This window comes from Ascaphus truei, chromosome 4, assembly GCF_040206685.1.
Source record: "Ascaphus truei isolate aAscTru1 chromosome 4, aAscTru1.hap1, whole genome shotgun sequence".
NCBI classification, from domain to species: domain Eukaryota; kingdom Metazoa; phylum Chordata; class Amphibia; order Anura; family Ascaphidae; genus Ascaphus; species Ascaphus truei.
In genome coordinates this window covers 340,093,485-340,118,326 of record NC_134486.1, presented here as the reverse complement: position 1 = coordinate 340,118,326, position 24,842 = coordinate 340,093,485, and the positions used below count along the sequence as shown (strand labels likewise).

The 24,842-nt window shown below is 39.7% G+C and overlaps 1 protein-coding gene across 2 annotated transcripts in view; it reads right to left on the bottom strand.

The window, feature by feature from the left end:
• BMP5 (bone morphogenetic protein 5) overlaps positions 1–24,842 on the bottom strand; it is a 177,239-nt gene that overhangs the window by 8,510 nt on the left and 143,887 nt on the right. For both annotated transcript variants that reach the window (XM_075598158.1, XM_075598157.1), the window contains exon 4: positions 16,211–16,408. In XM_075598158.1, coding sequence (XP_075454273.1) covers positions 16,211–16,408 — 198 coding nt within the window. The remainder of the gene's footprint in view (positions 1–16,210; positions 16,409–24,842) is intronic.

Below are 24,842 nucleotides of genomic sequence, written 5' to 3'. Positions count from 1 at the left end.
TCCTATAATTTGGGCTAAAATATACTAGTGACATGTTTACATTTAAAACCCTAGTCTGTGTGACACTATCAATTACCTGGTACCGAAGTTGGCTCGAAGTATGTCCAGCTTGTGTGAAGTGATGTGCCACAAGGGCTTCCAGATCACACCTGCAAATTGCTGCATTGTGCTCTCTGATCCTGTCCTTGAAGCACTGTGTTGTCTCACCCACATAATCCAATCCAACTGGCACTTGATTAAGTAAATGACATTTCAGGAAAGACAGGTGTAGAATTTTTGGATTCATTTTTTTTTTTGCAATACCATCAGGGTGTATTTGTTGCCTTCAATAACTATCTGAGTCCCTGTTTTGGTTATTTCACAGGTCAGTCTCTCTTGAGGGAGGTTTTAACCAAGTGTGTCAAGTGAAGTACCTTAGACCTACCTGGTTTTTGGGAACGGGCCAGAAGAAGGGGCTCCCCTTCCCTTTTCCCTTGTATTTCTTCCCTCCCATCCTTGTTCCCCTTGTCACTTTCCCCTCCCTCCCCTTTCCTTGTAAAATATTTGTATATTTCACAGTTGTCGTTTTTTCCACATACTGCTGCGGCAGCTTTTATTCTAACAAATCACCGGCTTTTACCTGGCTTGTTCCTGGAATGCCACGCTGTTCACCTGGAGCATGCCGCGCTCCTTTACCGTTCCCAGCCAGGGGTCATACCCGGCTGACGCGCGGTTGATGGGTTTATTGATAATGGTTAGGATTTAAATAGGCTGCAATGCTTCGCATGTCCGCCAGATGGCAGAAATTCATGAATTGTAATGCGCCGAATCAGTAATGTGTCGGCTTGCAGGTGTTTCGTTTAAAAAAGATACTGTACCACAGTGTGCCATTGTAACTTGGCCTTGGCCTTGAGACTGAAGGAAGAGGTTGCAAAAATGTATCAATTTAGGCTTTTCATACATACAGTATTAAAGAAAGACAAAGACCAGTTTCAGTTACAGTATTCTCCAGAGACCCACCCGCCATGAGTGTTCAAGTGCAGCCCGCTTTCCAAAAACCCGACAGAAGTTACGCGTATTTGATATGGGCCGCGATTAATGCAATAGATGATAAGATGGCAACAGTTGGTCAAATTTATCAGTATTTTATCGAAAACTATGACTTTTACAAATTTTTGCCAACTCCTCATACGTGGAAGCATGCAGTAAGGAAAAGGTTATGTACACTGGCGACACACTTTATTCGAGCTCGGCTAGTCCCACAAATTCGGGTATACCCGGGTGTATTGAGGTTTGTGACTGTTTTCTGCCCGAGTGCATTGAGGTATTTTCCAGGCAGGGATTGAAGCATTTTATTCCCGCTGGCTGCAATACTGCACAGAATATATATATATACTGCATTACAATTCATGAATTTATGCCATCTGGTAGACACGCGAAGCATTGCAGCCTATTAAATCCTAATCATTATCATTTAACAGATCAGCCGCCCGTCAGCCAGGCATGAACCCAGGCTGGGAAGGCAAACGCAACGGGGCTTGTCAGAGGTGAGGAGCGGCGCATTCCAGGTATCTGCCAGGTACATACTGGGTATTTGCTCGAATAAAGTGTGTCGGTGCAGTAGTGATCCCTGTTTTCACCGTATTGAGCCCCAATTTGTTGGAGGGTATTGGTGTGTATCACCGGATTTTTCCCGTATCTATGATCATGGAGGCGGCAAAAGGCGAAGGGTCATGTTAAAACCAACTAAGAAGCGACAGTCGCTGACAAGCAATGCACCAGCACCAGCACCGGCTTCCAATGACGGTCCCACTGTCAGTGACAAGCCTGAGCCTGAGTCGGATTTGGCGTGCAGTTTTGATGAAGCTTGCATGTACCTAAGCGATTTCCAGCCTCACCAGCTGACTACAGGTGGACTAGTCCCGCTGCAAACTGTCGACGTGGATGATGAAGAAAGCTGGACTGGCAGTGGACCGGCGCCGGCGCCAGCTGAATGGGAAATTCAATGGTGAGTTGCCGTATTATTTTGGTGGGGCTGGCTGGGTACTTCTTTAGGGGGCTGACCATTACTGTACATTAAAACTTTTGTTTTTGTTTTTCATCAGAAAAGAAAACGGCTAATGGGGGGATTTCGATGGATAATATTGTACTGTATGCTGATGTTTTCCGGCCGTACAGTATACTGTGTCATATACCCGAATAAATAAAACTATGCATTTATTCTACATGTTCAGTATCGTGTCATTATGTGTCTTCTACAGTATACTGTACAGTGGTATACAGTGCCTAACATCTATGGGCAAAAAGAATTTTATTTCTAGGTGCCCTAGAACAGAAGTTCCCACGCCAATTGCCCGTGAAGTTGACCGAGGCCCTAAGTAGTTCCCACGCCAATTGCGCGAATATAATGTAAAATAACCCGTTCTGTGGGTCTGAGCGGGTTGAAATTTGCCTGTCCTCATGCGGAAGGACCCTTGCTACAGTGGACAAAATATCAGCCTTGCACGACCCCCGGAACCGGAGGTACCAAAAGACAGTTTAAAAGCACATTACCAAAGTGGCTTTTTTTCTGCCATACAAGTCAATGGCAGAAACCTGAACTTTAACATCACCCTGACTCCATTCTGTTGCCACGAGAGGGTCGCAATTTGCCATGCAATCCTGCCGCAACTAGGACTACATGGTGACCGAATCTGAGCCCTCTATATCAAACAGAACCGGAGTTATGGGTTCCAGGTTTCTGCTCATTCTGACTTAGCCGGTTCAAGGCTTTCTCCGCCATTACGCTCAATGGTAGGACCCTCCTCGCCGGCGTGACCCTTTCTCGTCGCCCTTACTGCTCGGACCCTGTTGGGGTGAAGTGAGGGGGTTCCTAACATCTAGGGGCAAAATGAATTTTATCTCTAGGTGCCCTAGAACAGAAGTTCCCACGCCAATTGACCTATTTCCCACGCCAATTGCTGTAGTTCCTACGCCAATAGCGCAACCAGGCAGTAAAAAAACAGAGCAGCAAGCCTCTACATTTGTTACACTGGCAAAGGAGCAAATGGAAACAATGTGAGGCAATTCAACATGTTCTTTTATTGGTGCAGTAAGTTCACAAACCTTTATTTACAAATACAATGTTGAAGCATTTTAAGTAACAGTAGGGCAAAACATGTACAGTAAAATACAGTTCAGCACAACAGTATGGTCTCACTCAAAGTCCTCCACATTGTCCGTCCATGGCCGATTCTTTGCATGGCGCAAAACGCCATTAATGCAGTCTCGAACGCCTTTCATTACAGGATCTGTAACTGTATAAAAGCGCCGCATTTCTTCCACAATGTTTTTCATTAAATTGACAGGAAGGGCCTTTTTTGTGCGATTCCCATCGTAGTTCACTTTGAACACCCACTCGCAGTACAACGTGTAGGGAACATGGTGCTTAAAAATGATCAAGGCATACTTGTGGGGTGCACCAGCACTCCTCACCCTATAATTCTCCCTGAGCGCCGGTGGCAGATCGCACAGGGTGATGTCGGGCACCGGGTCGATGCGAGCGGGTGTAGGTCTTTTGGGAACGGGTGTGCTTGAGGCGACGGGCGATGGTAGGTTGTCTGGGAGGAAGCTTTCCTCCGGTGTTGGTCGCCATGTTGTCTCCTGGCGTGGTCTTGACGGGGTTGTCATGTCCTCCTCAACGGCATACATGTACACTACATCTTCTGGTGGAGGGGGTGCGCTTGCTGATGGAAGGGGGTCGAAGGTCCCATTCATCACATCCATGTCACCCCCCTGCTCTGGGGGCGGGGAAACAGGGGCATTAGCACCGAGCAAATAATGTATGCCCGCTATGTCAGCCTCTATATTCTCCATCCGTCGATCCATCCGTTGTTCCATTTGTAGCATCCGTTGCTCCACATTTAACATGGTCTCCAGAAGCACATCTATCTTTGCCAGCACAATAGAATTCCCGGGGAGATCCACACTTATCCCATTCAGCATCCGCTCTAACGAGCTGCTCCTTGTGCATGGCGTCTGGACATCTGGGGGGATGGGTGCAATGGAGGATGAGATGGGGGTTCCATGGAGAGAAGCGGCATCGATGGAGAGTGGAGGAGGTGACCTGTGGATACCCGGTAGAGGAGAAGCGGCAGCGTCGTCGAAGAGGGATGGAGAAGGTGACCTTTGGATTTCCGAGCGAGAAGCAGAGTCGTCTAAGCGCAAAGAAGACAGTGACCGGTGGATTTCAGAGGCGGCAGCGTCGTCAGATGGAACCGGAGAAGATGGGGGTGGAGAAGACGGGCTGAAGTTTTCCGGGACAGCTAAAGCAGAGTCGTCGAAGCATATGGGAGTAAGTGGTCTGCGGATTCGATGGGTTGGTTGCCATTCGTTCTGCGTCGAGAGTACATCACCGTATATCTTCTTCACATAATGAGGCTTACGTCTAAGAAAACCCTTAGCCTTTTGGGTCAGCAGAAGGTTTTCTTTATTGGCCTTAGCCTGTCGCTTTGCCCTTGGCGTGGAAACGGCAACCGCCTTTCGCTTTTTCAGCATGACAGGCACGGCAGAGGTGAGTGGGTTCTTGCGTCCATAGAAACGGGGCTGCTCCATGGAAGCAGGTGGCACAATTCAGTATCTGGACAAGGGCAAGTTCAGATAAAGATCATCGAGTGGTGGGCTATGCAAAGTGTGTGACCTTTTATGCATGGCTACCAGGTACAGGTGTTGAAAGTGGGCGTACAGTACTCTAATGTGAGTCATTACCGTATAAATACACCATCCATTTTGTTGATTCACTGCACATTGAATACACATCGACTAAACATCGAATATAAATTCTTGTGTTTGTATTTCTTTCTACTCGCAGCAATGCCTGTTAAAAAGATTTCAAAGGATCTCGGCATGCGAATTAAGGACATGTACACGAGCGGACACCGAATTGCTGCTATCCAATGCTGGTTAGCTACTTGTGGCCTCGTTGTACCATCAAACACCGTGGGCTATCATGCATACGGAAAAAACAGAGACCGGAAAAAGGCACCAAGGGTAACTAACGCGTAAGTATATTTATAAAACTTAACAAAAAATAAATATAGAAAACTGTACTGTACATCTACAGTACAGTTCTGTATCTACTGTAATACTGTTGTTATTTCTGTTGATTTATATTACAACATAGTTTGTCGATTTATATTTATAGTACAGCAGTATACATATTTTGTATATTTCAATTTATCTTACAACGGTATATATAGGAGGAATATTGATATTTACAGTATATTACAACAGTATATTTATAGTGTATATTTATATTTATAGTACAACAGTATATATATTTTGTCTATTTATATTTATAGTACAGCAGTATACATATTTTGTATATTTCAATTTATCTTACAACGGTATATATAGGATGTATATTTATATTTATATTACAACAGTATATTTATAGTGTATATTTATATTTATAGTACAACAGTATATATATTTTGTCTATTTATATTTATAGTACAGCAGTATACATATTTTGTATATTTCAATTTATCTTACAATGGTATATATAGGATGTATATTTATATTTATATTACAACAGTATATTTATTGAGTATATTTATATTTATAGTACAGCAGTCTATATTTTTTGTATATTTCAATTTATTTAATATTACAACATTATATTTACAGTATATACATTTTATATTGCTGCATATTAATAAAACAATATATTTTCTTTTCATTGTAGGGAGACAACTCTTCTGGTGGACAAAATAAGTGAGGAGAATGATGAGAGGAGTGCATTAAGGGTTAAAAACACTCTACAGGAAAAGCACAATCTGACTGTATCCGAGAGCAGCATAAAGAAGATGAGACGCAGCATTGGATGGAAATATGGATGTGTGAGGTTAGTACTGGACAGTACAGGAGGTAAAAGTGTTGTTTAGCAAACTGTACTGCACTGTGCCGCTAAAAAAAATTATTCCTTGTCATTACAGAGCATACCCCATGATACGGGACGCAAACAAAATCAAGAGAGTGCTCCAGGCCCAGGCATGGAACGAAAGTGGGGAGACTTTCCAGGATTGCATCTTCACTGATGAGTCTACTGTGTCACTGGAGAGATTTGCAAGCTTTGCATTCCACAAAAAAGGCCGCATATCTTTGAAGCCGCGGCCAAAACACCCTGTGAAGCTGCATGTGTGGGGTGCCATCTCTAGGCGTGGACCGGGATGCATTGTCATCTATGAAGGTAAAATGTATCAAATATAATGTCGCCTAATGCACTGTACTTGACTAGTGTTGCCTTACCGTATGCACTGTACTGTACTATTGTGCAGTTTTTTGAGCACTTTTCTTTTCTTGCTATAGGAATCATGAATAAAGCTTTCTTCCAAGACAACATTGTGCCCGAGAACAATACATCATCACAATACAATACATCACATGCGAGTTCCCCGATGGTCACCGCTTCTACCAGGACAACGATCCCAAGCACACCGCGTCAACGGCGCATATCCTTGAGCGTGGCATCAACTGGGTGAAGATGCCAGCGGAGTAAGTGCAGTAGACCGTGTCCCATTTTTGTTCCCCACTGTTTTTAGCTCTTAAACCAATTGTCCTTTCTTTCCAATGACAGGTCGCCAGACTTCAATCCGATCGAAATGGTCTGGCATCAGCTGAAGGACCATATCCGGAAAGTGGCGAAACCCTCCAAAAAGCACGAGTTGGCGAAAGGCATAATGAGTTTTTGGAACGATGTACTCACCGTGGAACGCTGCAATAAATATATAGACCATATTGCCACTGTGTTGCCCATTGTCATCGCGCGTAATGGGCAAGCATCTGGAAAGTAGTACTGTGCTGTAGTATTGTAAGTACAGTATGATACAGGTAAGTATGGCACAGAATTTTTTTTTCCAGATAGTAAGAGTATACACTACAGTAGTTAGTTTATTCTTTACAGAGAGAGCAGCACCAGCCATCAGGTTCAAGTACAGTACATAGAATTTAACCGTAGTCAGAGTATACAGTAGTTACAGTATACAGTAGACTAGTTTGACAGTACTACAGTAACTGCGTACTAACTGCTCCATTTTTTTCTTTCCAGAGAGGAAGCTGCACCAACCACCTACAGTAGTTCTGCCATAATACAGTGCAGTACGCACATACAGTACAGTAGAGTACAGTACAGTAACTGCACTAATTTTTTGTTTTCTTGTCGTTTCAGGAAAAAGGATGGCCTAGGGTGGGTGGGGTGTTACGTCCAGTCTAATCTGCTTGTACTGTACAGTCAAATGTACAGTATATAAACAGCAGTAATGATGTACACAAAACCTCTGCTCTCTCAATGAACTACTGTACTGCAGACAGAATGAGGAAAAGCTAAAGACGAAAAAAAATATTACTACATTATACAGTATATAGTATACAGTATATATTATACAGTACATTACAGTACTGTATATAGTATTAAATAATATTCTTATAAATGTGCATTTCTCATGTTTCCCCATGTTTTACAAATGTTTTCCAAATGGTTATCCAATTTCAATCTGCCAAAAGAACTTAATAAAGACTGCATTACTGTATGTATTATTCCTGATTATTATTTTTATATTTGTATTTTTTGGATCCTGATAAAATAAAATACATATGTATTCACTTTCCTGCACATCAGATTTACATTTCCAATTCGAGAGGGGATTATCCAAAGCATTACCGTTCAAACAACAGGCCTCTAAGGGTTGGGGGAGGGAGATGGTGTGATTAGACGCAGGCGTACTGAGTGTTTGTAGCTCGGCTATGGGCGGATTAAGAACACAATGGCAATATGCAGAAGATCAGCGACCCAGTGGAGAGAGGGGGATGGTAGGCTAGGATGACTCAGCCGATTGACGCTTGGCTAGGGAGGGATTAAAAACTCTGGAGGTGTGTGGCTGAAATAGTTAACAGCAGTGTCATTTCAAAAGGCAGTTCACCATAATAATTTGATGAATAAACCCCCAAAGACAACCCCCAAATACAGTACATAAAAAGCAAGTCACTTTACCTCCCTTTGCCCCATGCACCAAAAATGTTTTGTGGCAAAAGAATTTAATAAAGGCTGCAGTAATGTATGTATTATTGTGTGTTGATGGTTAGAATTGCTGTGCACTTTAAATGGTTCAACATTGTACAGTATTTGTAAATAAATGTTTTTGTACTGACTCCATCAATAAAAGAACATGTTGAATTGCCTCACATTGTTTCCATTTGCTCCTTTGCCAGTGTAACAAATGTAGAGGCTTGCTGCACTGATTTTTTACTGCCTGGTCGCGCAATTGGCGTAGGAACTACGGCAATTGGCGTGGGAACTAGGTCAATTGGCGTGGGAACTTCTGTTCTAGGGCACCTAGAGATAAAATTCATTTTGCCCCTAGATGTTAGGAACCCCCTCACTTCACCCCAACAGGGTCCGAGCAGTAATGGCGGCGAGAAAGGGTCACGCCGGCGAGGAGGGTCCTACCATTGAGCGTAATGGCGGAGAAAGCTTTGAACCGGCTAAGTCAGAATGAGCAGAAACCTGGAACCCATAACTCCGGTTCTGTTTGACATAGAGGGCTCAGATTCGGTCACCATGTAGTCCTTGTTGCGGCAGGATTGAATGGAAAATTGCGACCCTCTCGTGGCAACAGAACAGAGTCAGGGTGATGTTAAAGTTCAGGTTTCTGCCATTGACTTGCATGGCAGAAAAAAAGCCACTTTGGTAATGTGCTTTTAAACTGTCTTTTGTTAACTCCGGTTCCGGGGGTCTTGGAAGGCTGATATCTTGCCACTATGGCAAGGGTCCTCCGGCATGAGGACCAGGCAAATTTCAACCCGCTCAGACCCACAGAACGGGTTATTTTATATTATATTCGCGCAATTGGCGTGGGAACTACTTAGGGCCTCGGTCAAGTTCACGGCCAATTGACGTGGGAAATTCTGTTCTAGGGTACCTAGAAATAAAATTTATTGTGCCCCCAGATGTTAGGAACCCCCTAACTTCACCCCAACAGGGTCCGAGCATGTACAGTACTGTACTTTAAAATAAATTAAATATGCAATTTTACTATTACAGCGCGCACGCACAGACTGTGTTGAACCGCGAAGGTATTAGACTTCGAAGACAACAGCTCGCAAACGCCCCCATGTGTTTTTACACGGCATTGCAGTATTGCAGACAGCGGGAATAAAATGTTTAAATCACAGCCGCGAAAATTACGCAAAACATCCCGGGTGAAAACGATACAAAATCGCACATCACCGGGATATTCCGAAATTCGCGGAGCTAGCCGAGTTCGAATAAAGTTGGTCGCCACTGTATATCTGTACATTTTGTGCTACTGTATGTGACCATTCAAATTAAATTTGAAACGTTACCTTTTTGGCATACCCATTTTTCTTTTTTATTCTTTGAGTGCTGGAACCCATTTGTGATTTTAGAATTAGTAGTCTGGAGGTTCTAGGATCCCTCCCTAGTTCTCGCTGCACCACTTGTTACACAGTGTTCTCATTTAGTTCTCTGTAGAGTGCTGCCTATTCTCTAAACTTTTAAAAGATTTAACATTTCACACTATGGCATTTGTGCACCCACAGTTCATCTTTATAATAAGAGAACTCTAATATTGGCTTTGGCCAGCTTTAAACTGCACTAAATAACAAAAGCATATGCTACATTTATTTAACCCCTTCAGGGAACTTTCACATATTTCACAAAGTTTAGTCCACGGGACAATAAGAAATTACATACAGTACTGTATATTCAGTGTTAGTAACTGCTAAACAGAGTCTTCCTTGAGTAGGTTGGCAGGCTTGAATCATGTTTTGATCAAAAGATGCAACCAAATAACTCATTTGTCCCACAGACTTAGGTTGAAATGTAAACATGTTACTAGTATACTGTCGCGGCCAAGTTTATTTGAGCATTTACCTGGTCTCGGCCGCGACAGTAACCGGGCGCGCGCCGTGGTGTCCCGGGCGAGCGCCGAAGCCTCGGAGGAGCGGCCCTCCGATCGGGGCTTCCCCCTCCCCTCTCCGGGTCCGCCGGGTCCCCCGGAACCCCCCACCGCCGTCCCCCACATCGCGGGACACCAGGGCTCCCTCGGGGAGCCCTGGGCACGCACGCAGGGGGCGCAGGCACCCGATGAAGCGTGACCGCGCATCGGTGACGCGCGGCACGCCGAGGGGATTCGGCTAGCAAGCCGGGACATCTCCCGGCTTGCGGAACTAGCCGAGTTCAAATAAAACGTGTCGCCTCTGTATTTTATCCCAAATTGGTAGGAGCGCAGGATCTGTTCTTTTGTTTTTCATATATGTAAGGTCAATCCTTTTACCTGCAGCATACTTCGAAAGTGAGAAGCACGGTAATACGTACAGTCTTACTATAAAGTACCCTTTCCTTTATTGCTGGTGAAATCTCATTTCCTCCAACCTTAAGGATGACCCCTTGTCGTTTGTACTGCCCTTTGGATGAATAGTTCCTTTGAAAGCTCCTTGTATTTTTCCCGAATATATTTGTATATAGCTATCATATCCCCTCTTAGATGTCTCTTTTATAATCTAAACAAATCTAATTTAGATAGGCTTTCCTCATAAATCAGACTATCTATCCTCTTTATTTATTTGATGGCTCTTCTCTGCACTAATGTGTTTTGTAAGAAGTGGGGACCAAAATTACACTCCAGATTCAAGGTGTGTCTTACTAATGCTTTATAATGGGGAATAATTATGTTTACTTCCCTTCCAGCCGTTGTCCGTTTAATGCAAGATAAGATCTTGTTTGCTTTTGCAGCTACAGCATGACTTTGGGCACTATTGCCATGCCTGCTGTCTAGAAGCACTCCTAAATCCTTCTCCATCAAGAATTCTCCTAATTTATCCCCATTTAATTTGTACATTTCTTGTTTATTCTTGTTTCCTAAATACATAACCCTTACATCTATCTGTATTTACAGTACCTGCCCAAGATTCCAGTCAATCCAAGTCCGCCTGGAGAGAAATTACATCCTGCTCTGATTCTACTACCATACACAATTTAGTCTCAACAGCAAAGATGGAGATTTTGCTCTCTACGGTATGATAACCTTAAGGTCATTAATAAACAAGTTAAAAAGCAGGGGTCCCCGTATCAATCCTTGAGGTACTCCACTTACAACTTTAGCCAAAACTGAAAGAGTTCCAATTATTACAACTCTCTGTTGATTATCCTTCAACCATTTTTCAATTCTGTTGCAAATATTTATATTGAGTCCAATTTGTTTTATTTTATACAGTAGCCTCTTGTGTGGAACTGTATCAAAAGCCTTTGCAAAATCTAAGTAGACCACATCAACTGCATTACCCTGGTATAAATTCCTACTTACCTACTCAAATAAACAAATAAGGTTAGTTTGGCATGGCCTATCCTTCATAAATCAATGCTGACGATTACTAATAATTGTGTTTCCGTTATATATTCCTGAATATTATCCCATACTAAACCTTCAAGTAGCTTCCCCCCTATTGCTGTCAGGCTTATAGGTCTGTAATTCCTCAGTTGTGATCTAGCTCTCTTTTAAAATATAGGCACCACGTCTGCTTTACGCCAATCTTGTGGTACTGAGCCTATGGAAATGGAGTCCTTGAATATCAAATGTAATGGTTTGGCTATAACTGAACTTAACTCTTTAAGAACTATTGGATCTATGCCATCAGGGCAAGGTGTCTTATTAACTTTAATTTTATCAAGGCGCCTATGAACTTCTTCCTCAGTTAACCAATTGTTTGTTAATATAGACGTTGTGGCTTTCTCCTGCGGCACTGCTATTGCAATTGATTCTTCCCTGTTAAATATAAAGGCAAAGAATTTGTTTAATATATATGCTTTTTCCCTATCTCCAGTAATTTGTCTGCCCATCTCACACTGAATGGGTCCTATATTTTCTTTTATAATTTTTTTATTATTAAGGTACTTAAAGAACTTTTTACAGTTGATCTTACTTTCTATTGCAATCTTTTTTTCATTAACCATTTTTGCTAATTTGATTGCCTTTTTGCACTTTTTGTTACATTCCTTATAATTCTGATGCAATGCCTCCGTCCCTTCTGATTTAAAGAATCTAAACGCCTTCCTCTTCTTGTCCATTTCCTCCCCTACTTGTTTATTTAGCCACATTGGTTTAGACATGTTTCTTTTATTTTTGTTACACAAGGGTATACACAGATGAGTGTGCTTTTCTAACAATGTTTTAAAGACTGCCCATTTATCTTCTACCTTTTCCCTGCAAAAACATAATTCCAATGTATTGCTTGTAAATTATTCCTCCGTTTATTCAAATTTGCCTTTCTAAAGTGTAACATCTTTGTTGAACCAAAGTAATATGGTTTGAACTTGAATATTTGTCATTACATCTACATTTTTTGATATTACCAAATCCAGTATTGCCCCTCTCCTATACATATAGAGTACACATATTGCACTATAGCTTTTCTAAAACGTTACAATGTTGAGCTTTTAAAATGAAAACCTGCTGTATACTAATTGCAATTGCATGTTAGTGGGGTTAAATATAGTTGATTAACACCATTAAAAAAATCATATTTACATTTTTTGTGGGCCTGTCTCCATAGTGGCCAAATGCTTAGAAGTGTTTTTGCAGATTGTTACCTAGTAATATCTTTTGTAATAAGACTTTTTAGATCAACAATGAATCTGCATTTAAAACAGTTGGCAGATGGTTTTTTTCCTTTTGTTATTTGGTTTGTGTAGAGATTGCAGGATAATTACATATGTAGCAGACGTTATTGCACCTGTTAACATGATGTATTGTGTTAATGCTGGCTTGCCATTTAATAGTGGTGCTATTGAAAACAATGGTTAAGGAAATAACACACTTGTTATTTAACACATTTTTTTGTGCGTTATTGAGCACAGCATTTTAATGTTAAGTCCAATTAAGTTTTGTATTTTTTGTTTAGAGAATAAACCATGGCAAGGACTTAAATATATATAATTATTTTTTTGTTCCACACAAACTGACTAATGATGATTAATCTCATTATCCCCATTGTGCTTTTTTGGTTTCACTTTTAACATTGAATATTAGTAAGTAAATAATATACAGTATTGTGTTGTATTGCCTTGTGTGTGTAACATTTTAAGTGTCACATATAAAGGGTCTGTGGAGTTAATACTGGAGTTATCATCTCTGGATGTTTTCTATATCTTTTAATATCCTTAAACATGGATGCATACTGAATACTTGGAATACATTCTGATTCATTTCTTAACACAGGTACGTCTGACTAGAATTCTTCTATCAACTTAACCCCATTACAACAGAACTTAAATCTAATTAATAACTGCTTGGTACATCTGACTAACATAGGCAGAGCCCTCCCTTAATTATTAAAGTGACTGAGTATCTTTGAGTCTATCTTGGCTGTGCCATATGGCTGTGTGTAACATCTTAAGTGTCACATATAAAGTGTCGTTGGCGTTAATAATGTATGTTAGAGATAACATAAATGAAAGAATAAATGAAGATCTGGACTCTGCACTACAACAACAATAACAACTCTGCAACTGTGAGAACTTGACTTTTTCTAAATGCTCTGATAATTTGAATACTTCCTATCCTCCAATACCTGTGAAGTCTCTCCTGCATCTCACTATGCCCTGCCTCTTGCTTTTTCTGTTTGTGTTTCCTCAGTCCTATATAAACTTTTCTGTTCTCTCAAACTTCCCCACTCCCCTCCTATCCTCATTTATTCATCTCTCCGCCCTTCCACCTATGCCTGTGCCCATACACTGCACCATTATTTATTCACCTCTCTCCCAACAACTTCTTTACCCCTCAATAAAAAGCACCCCACAAATCCTCTATGCACACCATTTAGCTACTCCTTCTTGCTGCTGAGGATATCTCTCCTAATCCTGGACCCAGCCATATACACACCAGCTCTCACCTTTGCCTCCCTGCCACCTCTTCCCCTGATAATAGTGTTAACCTATCTGATTTAATACTGACTAATCTTTAAACTCGCCTCACAAATCAAGCATCCCAATAGCCTGCACTCATGGCTTCTGTTCCCCACCCACTCCTACCAACCATTGTGGGCAAACTGCCATCTACAGCACATATTCCCTACCTGCTTTCTCTGTAAGTCTCCCAACATACCACTTAGATTTTAAGCTCTCCAGGGCAGGGATATCCTTTCCTATTGTCTAATTTGCTGTGCTTATTGTATTATTATAATCCCTGTACTGTATACTTTGTGAAGTGCTGAGTACACTTTTGGTGCTATATAAATAAAAATATACATACATATACATAAATTGTAATGCCCAAACCAGTGCAAAGGTGCCTTATTTCTTGTCGTTGTATAAATTCTGTGTCATTCAAATACACAATTCAAACAGTATCATCCAGGAATATATTATAACAAGCAAAGAAGGGTTGGTAGCCATGTTGGTCCTTTCTTCCATGTAGTAACAAAGGAAGGAGAGGGAGTATGTGGTATGATACCTTTTATTGGACCAACAAGTAGATGATGTTACAAGTAAACCCTCTACCATTACCCAATGAAGGACCCTGAGAGGTTTGAAAGCTTGTAACATATCAACTACTTGTTGGGCCAATAAAAGGTATCATATCACCTACTCCCTCTCCCCCTTTTATAATAACAATAAAGCGTTATGTCCCTTGTTGGGAAGAGATTGATTCATGGTGACCAAAAGTCATACAGGTCATGAGTGCCATTAACCGGTGTAAAAAATTGCATGAAAGTAAGATAGTTGTGTGGAAACTTTGAAACATTACACTTTTAATACAGGCTTACAGACAGTTTTAAATGTAGCCATGTAGTGTTATGTAAAGATATTTTGTTGTCGAATTGCTGACCTCAACTATATAAAATAGCAAAACAAGTTGAAATCAATCTGTAAGCATTTTCCTATGGCAGAATTTGGACAATCTTACATTTTGGTTAGTTTAAAAAATATATTGCATCTAACCAGATGAGTATATTTTGTCAAATAGATGGACCATGAGGTGTTTTATGGCATGGTACCGCTAAGTAAATATGGGCTTTTGATAGAATATGACATTGGTATATATTTCTTTTTGTTTGAGTACTACAGTATTATCTTGACTGGAGTCGAGTTGAAGTTAGATTAAAATGACTATTGGTAAAGGGTGTTTTTCCCCGAAACATCTTTTGCACTACGGTCAGCAGGTACAGTATATTAGTATATTATATATTACGTTGTGCTTTTGGTATTTTTGTGTTGTTTGTACATTTTTTCTCATCTGTATTGATAAACTGTATGACAAGGATTTTTTTCTATTGTGAGATGATTTTTAAACATTTATGTCCAATACAAATATATGTTTGCATATGAAGATTTGTGTCCCTGTTCGATCTTTTTTGTGACATGCCCCTTAATTTTTATTTTTAAATGACTGCAACAAATGATTTATAATATTTTACATTTGTTTCAGAACTTAAAATATTTAATATAATTCAGGCTATACAGTAGGGTTACAAGACTAATTGTTAGATTCAGGCAGTTTGGACTAGTAGAGTGGTACCATTGGACAGTATAATCAAACATTTCAGTGGTCAAAATTCCAATTTGTTGTATTGTACAACTCTATAGCTTTAAAAGTCAAAGCACTGCAATTATGCAGCAATATCAAACAAACAAAGACAAAATAGGTACTTACTGCTTAGACTGTCTGCTTAGAGTTCTGGGGTTTAAAAATGCACCTGAGCTATTATTCACTTCAAAGAATGAATTATTCTGCTGCATATTATTTAACTTCATAGTGTATCTTAATGAAAACAAGTGTGTTTGTTAATAATGAAACATTTCTCTGCATCCTGTTTTCAGAACCATTTATTGTCTTTTCAAGAGCAAAGTCATTGTGGGCATTCATTCAATGGTATCTGTTTCATTTGGCCCCCATAGTGTGATTCTATACAGTCCATAAATCAATGCAATGTTGGCATCACATTGATACCAGATTACAGTTTGGGAAGTGTCAGTCATGGAGAGGTTAGATCGTGTGCGTATTATAATGTGATATATTTATATAAAATAGTTTTCTTTGCATCAAACATTTTTCAAACCTTAAAGTTTCTAACACAGGATTTAGATGCTAAAGTATAATTAGTTTATCACACACACTTTGTATGGTGTTGAGAGAGTCTTCTTGATGCACACTGAAGTGTAAATCTTATGTCTTACCTCCAATACTAGGCATCCTAGAGGAATCATGCTGAGTAGTAGATTTATTGCGCTCTTGCTTTTTCCTTTTTGCATTGGCTGCTCTAACTGAACGGAGCAGTACTTCACTTGCTTTGAAGAAAGCAACCAGAAAAGGTTGCTTTGATTGAGGCCCGTGTCTTCCAATGAGGCCAGCTGACTTGACACTGACACTCCGACCTTTAAAATAAGAAATACATATAAATAAAGCTGCCAACATATAAACCATATATATATAGATGTAAAACAACCCCTTTATCATGAACTTAAATGTAGAAGGCACCACAAAGTATGTTTAATGAAGTAGAAGAACTGAATTTTCAAGCCCCATTACAGGATCCACTTGTAGGGGACTCATAATAACCAGAGTGATAGTGGATGAAACTAATTGAGGTCCAGTGTTTTTTCTGGGGATGATGACAAAGTTGTGGTATGTGTGTAGTGGACTTTATTCTTACTGTAACCCCTGACAATCTTTACATTATTTTTATATCTTTATTTTCTCATACCTCCTTTCATATATCTCCAGTCTGGTAAAGTTATTCAAAAGTAAAGTTGTGTGAATTTCTTCAAATCTGCGTCATAACATTTTTTGCGTTTTTTTCTTATATTTAGTGTTTTGCAAAATATTTGTGAGAATTCACATTGCTCAAAAAAGTCTGAGGAGCAAAATGTTTACCAGAATAGCAAAACATTCTATACTTTTGCCAGAATTTTACAAAAATTGCAGTTTATAAAGCTAAATGGTGCACATCTATGAGTTTGTGTCGTAATTAGTCTCTGAAGTAAGAGAAATTAACTTGAGGGAACTTTTTTTGCAAAGGTTTCCATTTTCAATCAAACTTTTGGGAAACAAATATCAGAAAATGTTGGCTAATTTGTAAAATTCGACCAAAAAATCGTGAATCCCTAGTAAAATGCACATAGAGGTCCATTTGTTTTGGGTCGTACCCTACAAATTTGCCACCCCCGAATTTAACCCAGTTTGCAAACCTATTTGATTCAACAAGTTTTGGGGCAATGAACTGCTTGCATGTGATTTATGCATGATTTATCAATTAATGTTTGAGTGCTTAGCACAGTTGTTTCTCCAGCCTTTTTTTGGTTAAGGAACCCCAGAATTCGATTGTGAAATTCTGTGGAACCACAACCGTAGCCCCCTGTCTCTTGCCCCCACCTCCAGCCATCTCTCGCCCCCTCCATCTCTGGTGTCTCTCCCCCTCACATTCACATTTATAAAGCATCAAAATTGGAAAAAAAGTTGTAGCATTGCTAAAAAATATATTAAAATTGCAAAATTGTAAGTATGTGCCACTCTTGCATCAATGTACAGTGCTTTTTTTTTTTGTTGCTCCCCTTCTGTCAGTTAGTGATTTGGAGGGTGTTTTTGGAGCAGTTGGGGGAAGAATTGATTGCTGACATATGAGATTTTTCAAATAATGAAGCAGGGTTGTGTCAATTCAATCCACCAGTATATTTTGTGGAAAAACTAGAAATACCTCTAGCCAAGTGTGGAAGATTAAAGCAAAAAGCAAAGCGGTCATTTTTTGGCAAAGCTTTTTATTTATTTTATTATACAGCATTGAAGCAGGGTGTCTCCGGAGCTGAACCTCATTCATTTCAGCTCTGGTGACCCTCTGCTTCCGAAGATACTTACCTCCATAGTAGGTGCTGGTAGTCTCTCTGCTTGGATACCAGGGATTACGTAATGGCCACTGTTCAAAGCTCTCACGCCCTGTGGGCCAATAGGAAGCAGTGACATCATTGATGCAGCCCATGTGATCTGGGAGCTTTAAACTTTAAAGCTCAGCTAGCTCAGCCGGGGCAGCTATCAGCACCTACAATGGAGGTAAGTATCGCCAGAAGCAGGGGTTCTCCAGAGCTGAGATTAATTGGGTTCAGCTCTGAAGACCCCTGCTTAAATCCTCTGGGAAAAAACAACTTTGCAAATCAAATCAATGGCTTAGACTTTTCCTTTAAAACAATGCAATATATTCTGAAATTGCTCTGTTATTAAAGAATGTAATTAATAGCATGTGAATAACTACTGTTGTTTTATCTTATATGTATACTGAGTGAAGTTATTGAAATTATTCATTATAATCCATCAGACTCAATTATCCAAGGGTTTGTTAATAGTCAATATTGATTGACATACTGTAAATGGGGAAAGTATTATGTTGGTTAGCTCATCCAGTGCAGCATATCTTTTTTAACTAGTCTTCTGAGGCTGTCCCTTCACTTCCACTTTACTAATGACTAATCCAGCCTATATTAATTGGTGGATAAATTATCTTACTTTACTGAATCTAACATGAGGCGAGGTAGTTTGAAATTCCATCAATGTTAATTAATCAAAGCATTTTGTTGTATTTTTTCTTCTTGGTTGAAGAATGTTGTTGTGTTTACAAAGTTAGCTTTATTGTACTGTTATCCTTAATGCACATGTTTTATCCAAATATATATTTACTTAAATTTGTTTAATTTACTACTTTCTAATATTTAATGTAAGTCAATGTAAAGGGATTTAATGCAGTCTTAACATGTAAAGTAGATATACTGTAGAAGACTTGAATCAATGTTGTTCCCAAAGGTATCAATGTTTTTTATTGAAAGGAAAACGTATCCAGCTATGACTATGTATTCATCTTGTTGCATTACAAGTGTTGCTCTTGAGAGAAGAAAAGAAAGCAAAACAGGTCACTAAGATTGCATCAGTGACATTTCTACAAATAAACCTGGTCTCCTTTTTTGGCAGCTTAACTAACTTTGTGTGTCCACATGAAATGTAGACAGTGTCATGTGAAGCTGTGCAGCTGTCCAAGACAGGAAGGGGACACAGAGGTCCTTTAAATGTGAAGGTACATGGCGAAAAATATGTGCCCATCTGGGCAGTATCAGTGTCCTCAATGATTGTTCAGAAACACATTGGAAAAATTTGTTCAACAATGCAAACAACCTTAGCACTTATATTGACATAGCAAAACAATGGAAAATAGCTACAAAGACTAAAAGTGGGCATCTGCATCCCAAATGTGAAACACTATTAAAATATTAAACAAACTTTTACTAGAGAATTAACCTACAAGTAATCATGGAAGTAAGCCTTAAACAAATAACCATATAGGTTTTCCTTTAAAATTCAAACTTACAGTGGCTCCATGCCAGAGTCTATATTTCTAAGAAAAGCCCTATCACTGGCATAAATGAAAGAGGCAGTTTGATTTGTGGTTAGAATAGTTTTTATTCTACTTCCACTGTAACAAATGTATTAATTCAGCTCAGACTTCCTCCTTCTGACAGCCCTATTGCTGTAAAAAGAGAAATTAGGAGTTCCAGCCAAATACCATACCTTGAACTGACCCACTTCAATACATAAACACTTATACAACATGTTTATTCAGGTGTAGCACTTTAAATTGGTTTAAGATGTTTCCAGTGACAAAAGAGCAGCAGAAGCAAGAGAAAACTAAGAAAGTTAACAGTTAAAGAACAGAATTAATGTCAGCTTGAACAAGACATGTTTGATAATTACTTTCTTCACTATAACTAGGGCTTATATTTTATATATCAGACTTTACATCTTGTAAATAGTTGATTTGTAGTTCTAATTGAAGTTATCTTAACTAAAGAAGGTATAAATAAATAAGCCATATATTATTTGTAGCCATGTTGGATTGCACATATATCATTTATCTTAGCAGTAGGGGACTACTATTGAATATGAAGCCACGTGCAGTAGAGGTCTATTAAACAGAATGCGCTCTCTAAAGTGGAAAAAAAGTTAATTTTAAGAAAACAAGTACAATTCTGAAAGCTTATGTCAAATTATATGTGTATAATTCTTATATATTGCTCTAACAAAAGGTATTACAATCTAGAAGTGATTTTATTCACTAAATGGCCTTGGCTGTACAATGCTTTTTTACACTAAGGCCCGTAATATACTGGTCGCGCTTGGTCCGCCGTGCGCGCGCGGCACTGCGCGGCACTTATAATTGGCTGTGGTTAGCCAGCCATTCTATGCTAGGGTCGCGCGCACAGCGGTGAGCATGGAGCTGGCCGATCGGGAGGAAGACGGCGAGAATTATGTTTTTGTGCCACTACCGCTCAGTCTGCAATGTATGTATGTGTGTATGTGTGTGTGTGTGTGTGTGTGTGTGTGTGTGTGTGTGTGTGTGTGTGTGTGTGTGTATGTGTATATATGTATGTGTGTGTGTATGTGTATATATGTATGTGTGTGAGTATGTGTATATACTGTATGTATGTGTTTATATGTATGTGTGTTTGTGTATATATGTATGATGTGTGTGTATATGTGTATGTGTGTATGTGTATGTGTGTGTGTGTGTGTGTCTATGTATGTGTGTGTATGTCTGTATGTATGTGTATATATGTACTATGTGTGTATATGTGTGAGTGTATATATATGTATGTATGTATGTATGTGCGTGTGTATGTATGTGTATTATGTGTGTGTGTATATATATGTATGTATATATATATATATATCTATATCAAAGTTGCACAATGTTAATAAATAATTTATTCTCGCAACATTTTTTTTAATTTTTAAAATATTATATAATATACACACGCACACACACACATATACACACAGCTTCCGCAGTGACACACAAACACACAGACCACTTCAAAGTGACACAGTTATCCAGTGACACACAAACACACTGACACCTTCCAAGTGACACACACACACACACAGTGACTGCTTCCCAGTGACAAAAACAGAGAGAGAGAGAGATACCTAGCGACACACACACAGTACCCTTCCAAGTCTGTTGCTCACAGCACCATGGACTGTACACACAAAAAGTGTACGTCACGTGCACGAGCGTTTGCGCATGTGCACGCGTCCACTATGTTACGGGCCTTAGAAAGATTAATGGGCTTACCACTTGCAGCATAATGAAGTCAAACTAATCCATTTTTTCCCAAGGCAGAGACAACTGTGTAACTTTACAATGCATACCGTCAAAAATACAAACAATCATGAGTTAAATGATGTTACACGTAAATCCATCTTAAATTTAAAAAAAATGAATTGCATTTGTGCAAACGTGATTGTGTGAGTGATAATGAGTACTGTACATTTGTATTCTGTGAATATGCATATCGGTGTATACTGTATGTGAGTGATACCCTAAAAAAAGAGAAAATTGTATTAAAAAAACTACTAATTTCGATTTACTTATTAACTGATCAATCCAAAGAATACATGCATGTGAGGCATTAGGATGGCCTATTTCATTTTTATATGGGATGTGTGTGGGTAGTGAGGTACATGTGCCTTTATGGGTATATAGAAATAGACGCGTTGCGCAATAGTGTGCCCGAAGAATGCATGTGTGGAGAGTAGTATGACAAAGGTGTGGTAATCAAAATAAAATGAATGTCTCAGAGCTATGTTGGAGCTCATAAAAATGTATTCTTTTAAAACAGTTCAAGAGGCAAATGATCATGTAAAATATATATATATATATATTTTACATTTTGGATGAGATTTTGTCACCTCCCAAACCTGGAAGGAAGATATTTGGAATTTCTATTTTCTCTTATTATTAAAGAATATTAAGCCAAGTAGAGGTACTGTGAGTGAACCACCCAGTCTGTTCCTTAACACAATAAATATTATTGAGTGTATTTTAAAAAGTGAATTACAAAGAGAAAATGTTACATAATATTGTTGTAATAAATCCAGCTTTAATTATGGTTGCATATTCTAAGCTCATGAAGTTACAAATGTTTGGCTTGATTTTTTCTGAATTATGTTTTGCGCTTAAATAATTATCCACATTTTGCAGAGGAGGTGGTAACATGGTATTCTGTAAGGATGACCAGCTAGTCATTTACCTCTAATTGGCCTATTTGACATATACTGTAGGTTTGTCAATTCTCTACCCAATTTGGAAAATATATTAAGATGTTTTGGAGCAATATCAGGTTTTTAAAATGAATACTTCCAAATCAAAAGCCATGACGTTCGGATTCCTGTATAAAATCCAACAGCTTCAAAATTGTCTTATACATGGCAAGATACATTCATCAAATATCTTTGGATTGAAATTACTATAAATCCACCTGAATGATATAAAGTTAATTATTCCCCTCTTTTTCAATCTATACAAAAGGACCTTTCCTCATGGGACAAATATTAAATATCATAGTTAGGTCGTATCGCCACAATTAAAAGGAATATGCTACCCCATACGTTGTACTTTTTTCAAATTAATCAATGTGTGTGGAATAAGAAAAATCCTCGAACTTCTGGAGTGTCCTCCAAAGCTCAACTAACGAGACCTACTGTAGCCCCACCCTTTATATTACTTTTCAGCAAAGTAACTATCACACCTGCAGCCATGGCACGGTGCCCCCAGGAACCAAAAGTTGGGTGGACATTGAGAATTCTCTGATTTCGCCTCTACCAATCCAAAATTTGTGATGGATAAAGAAGGAGGCCAGACCCAAATTCATACAAAATTTACCCACCATTAGTCACACCTTAAACTTTTGGGACAGATGGGTGGATAATACCAAATTATCAGTTTATCCTTCAGCACTAACGTCCTTACTTGGGAATGCTGATTTCCCAAGTGGTATCTGACAGATAATTTTCAATCACGGAGAGAGGCGGGCATCATCAGACCCCTTAATTTGTTTAAAGGGGGCACTCTAAGACCCTTCTCCAATATTCACACAACTCAAACTTGCCAACACTGAGTTTTACCATTATCTCCAACTTTGACACTCTATCTCCTCCTTAAATCTCCCAGAGGGTAAATTGAAGAATAGCTTGCGGTTTGAACAATTATGTATATATTACTCTCAGAGGAAAGGATTAATTTCCATTTTATTTAACCTGTTACAGGAGTTGATTTATTAACCTAAAACTTTATACATGTGTCAGGATCGCCTAGACCTCCTGCTTAGCCATAGTTCTTCTTTGTCCACTGGGTGTGCTGCTGTCTTCTGTTTCCTCTGGGTTCCTCTGTCTGCCTGTCTGTATTCTTGTTGCTCCTGTCTCTGTCCTTTATAGCTCTGCTTCCTGTCTGTTGCTTTTGCCTTTGCTTGAAGTCAGACTCCTTCAGTATTGCTCATGCCTCTGATTCCTGATCTGTTCCTGTACCTGTACCTGTATCTGAGTCTGTTCACAGTAAAAGCCCTTGCTAGTAATCTGGCTTGTCCCTGTTTGTTCCTGCTCCCCGGTCTCAGTCCCTGCTCCCTGTTCTCAGTCCCTGTCCTGCCCCGCCTGTCCTGTTCCAGTCTCCTCGTTGCCGACCTCTGCTTGTTACCTGACTTCGCTACCTGCCGCCTGCCTCGGACCCCTGCTTGTTACCTGACTTCGCTACCTGCCGCCTGCCTTGGACCCCTGCTTGTTACCTGACTTCGCTACCTGCCGCCTGCCTCGGACCCCTGCTTGTTACCTGACTTTGCTACCTGCCGCCTGCCTCGGACCCTGCTTGTTACCCCTACTACGTTCATGCTGTTCCGGCCACCGAGATCCTACCCGCCACAGGAGTCTCCCGTGACAGAAAGCAAAGGCCACTTCTGGATCTCGCTGGAACAGATTCTTCTTCTGCCTGCACCCTTTCCTGCCTGCTGCAGCAGACCACATCCGCATGGTTGAAGATAAGTACTTTCGTTTCTTTTTTGGAAAATCCCAGTTGGGAAGGTTTTTTTTGCTAAAGTGTTCTGCAAGAATTATTGCGTTCATAACGAAAAAACATTTTTGCTGAGAATAGAACTGTTGCTGCAGAGACTATTGCAGCTTTCTTTGAGATTTTTCTTTTTGTGCAGTGCCTGGGTTTACCCTTGCAGTATCTGTTGCCACCTTTTTAGACTCTGACTTTTTATTTCCTGAACAAGGCTTGTCTCTGCATCACTGGTTGGACCACTGCTGTTCACAGGGTTCCCATTTCAAAAGACAAAAGTGCTTCTATTATTTTGTTACTGCATACTGTGATTTTTCCTGCAATCTGTAGTTTTTCATATGATTGGTTCTAAGTTTTCAGGTTTACCTGCAAGTTCCCCTAAAGTTTGTTTCTCTGCAACATATGATATCCCTACGCCTGATATCAAAGGTTTCAGATTTGACTGCAGGGTTCTCTGTCTGATATTCCTATGTCCGATGTCAAAAGTTTCAGATCTAACTACAAGTTTTCTCTGTATTAGTTTCCTGCTGTCTATGATATTTCTATGCCTGATATCTAAAGTTTCAGATTCAACTGCATGTTTTCTCTGTCTGTATGATATCCCTACGCCTGATGCCTAAAGATTCAGATGTAACTGCAGGTTCTCTCTGTCTGTATGATATCCCTACGCCTGATTTCTAAAGTTTCAGATATAACTACAGGTTTCTCTGTCTATATTTTTTCCTTGCATTTATAAATCTCTGTGACTGATGCTAGTCTCAAAAGGTCAGCTCTCCTATCTTGTGTCTCTCTGTGTCTAATATTCCTGTTGTTCATTCTAATGCTTCTGTTTTAAAAACACATTTCCTCTTTACTGGTTTCTTGGTAAGTGTGTTTTCCCCATGTCTGAAATTATGGTTCCCACTCAAACAGTCTTGAGCAGTAAATGTGAACACAGTACC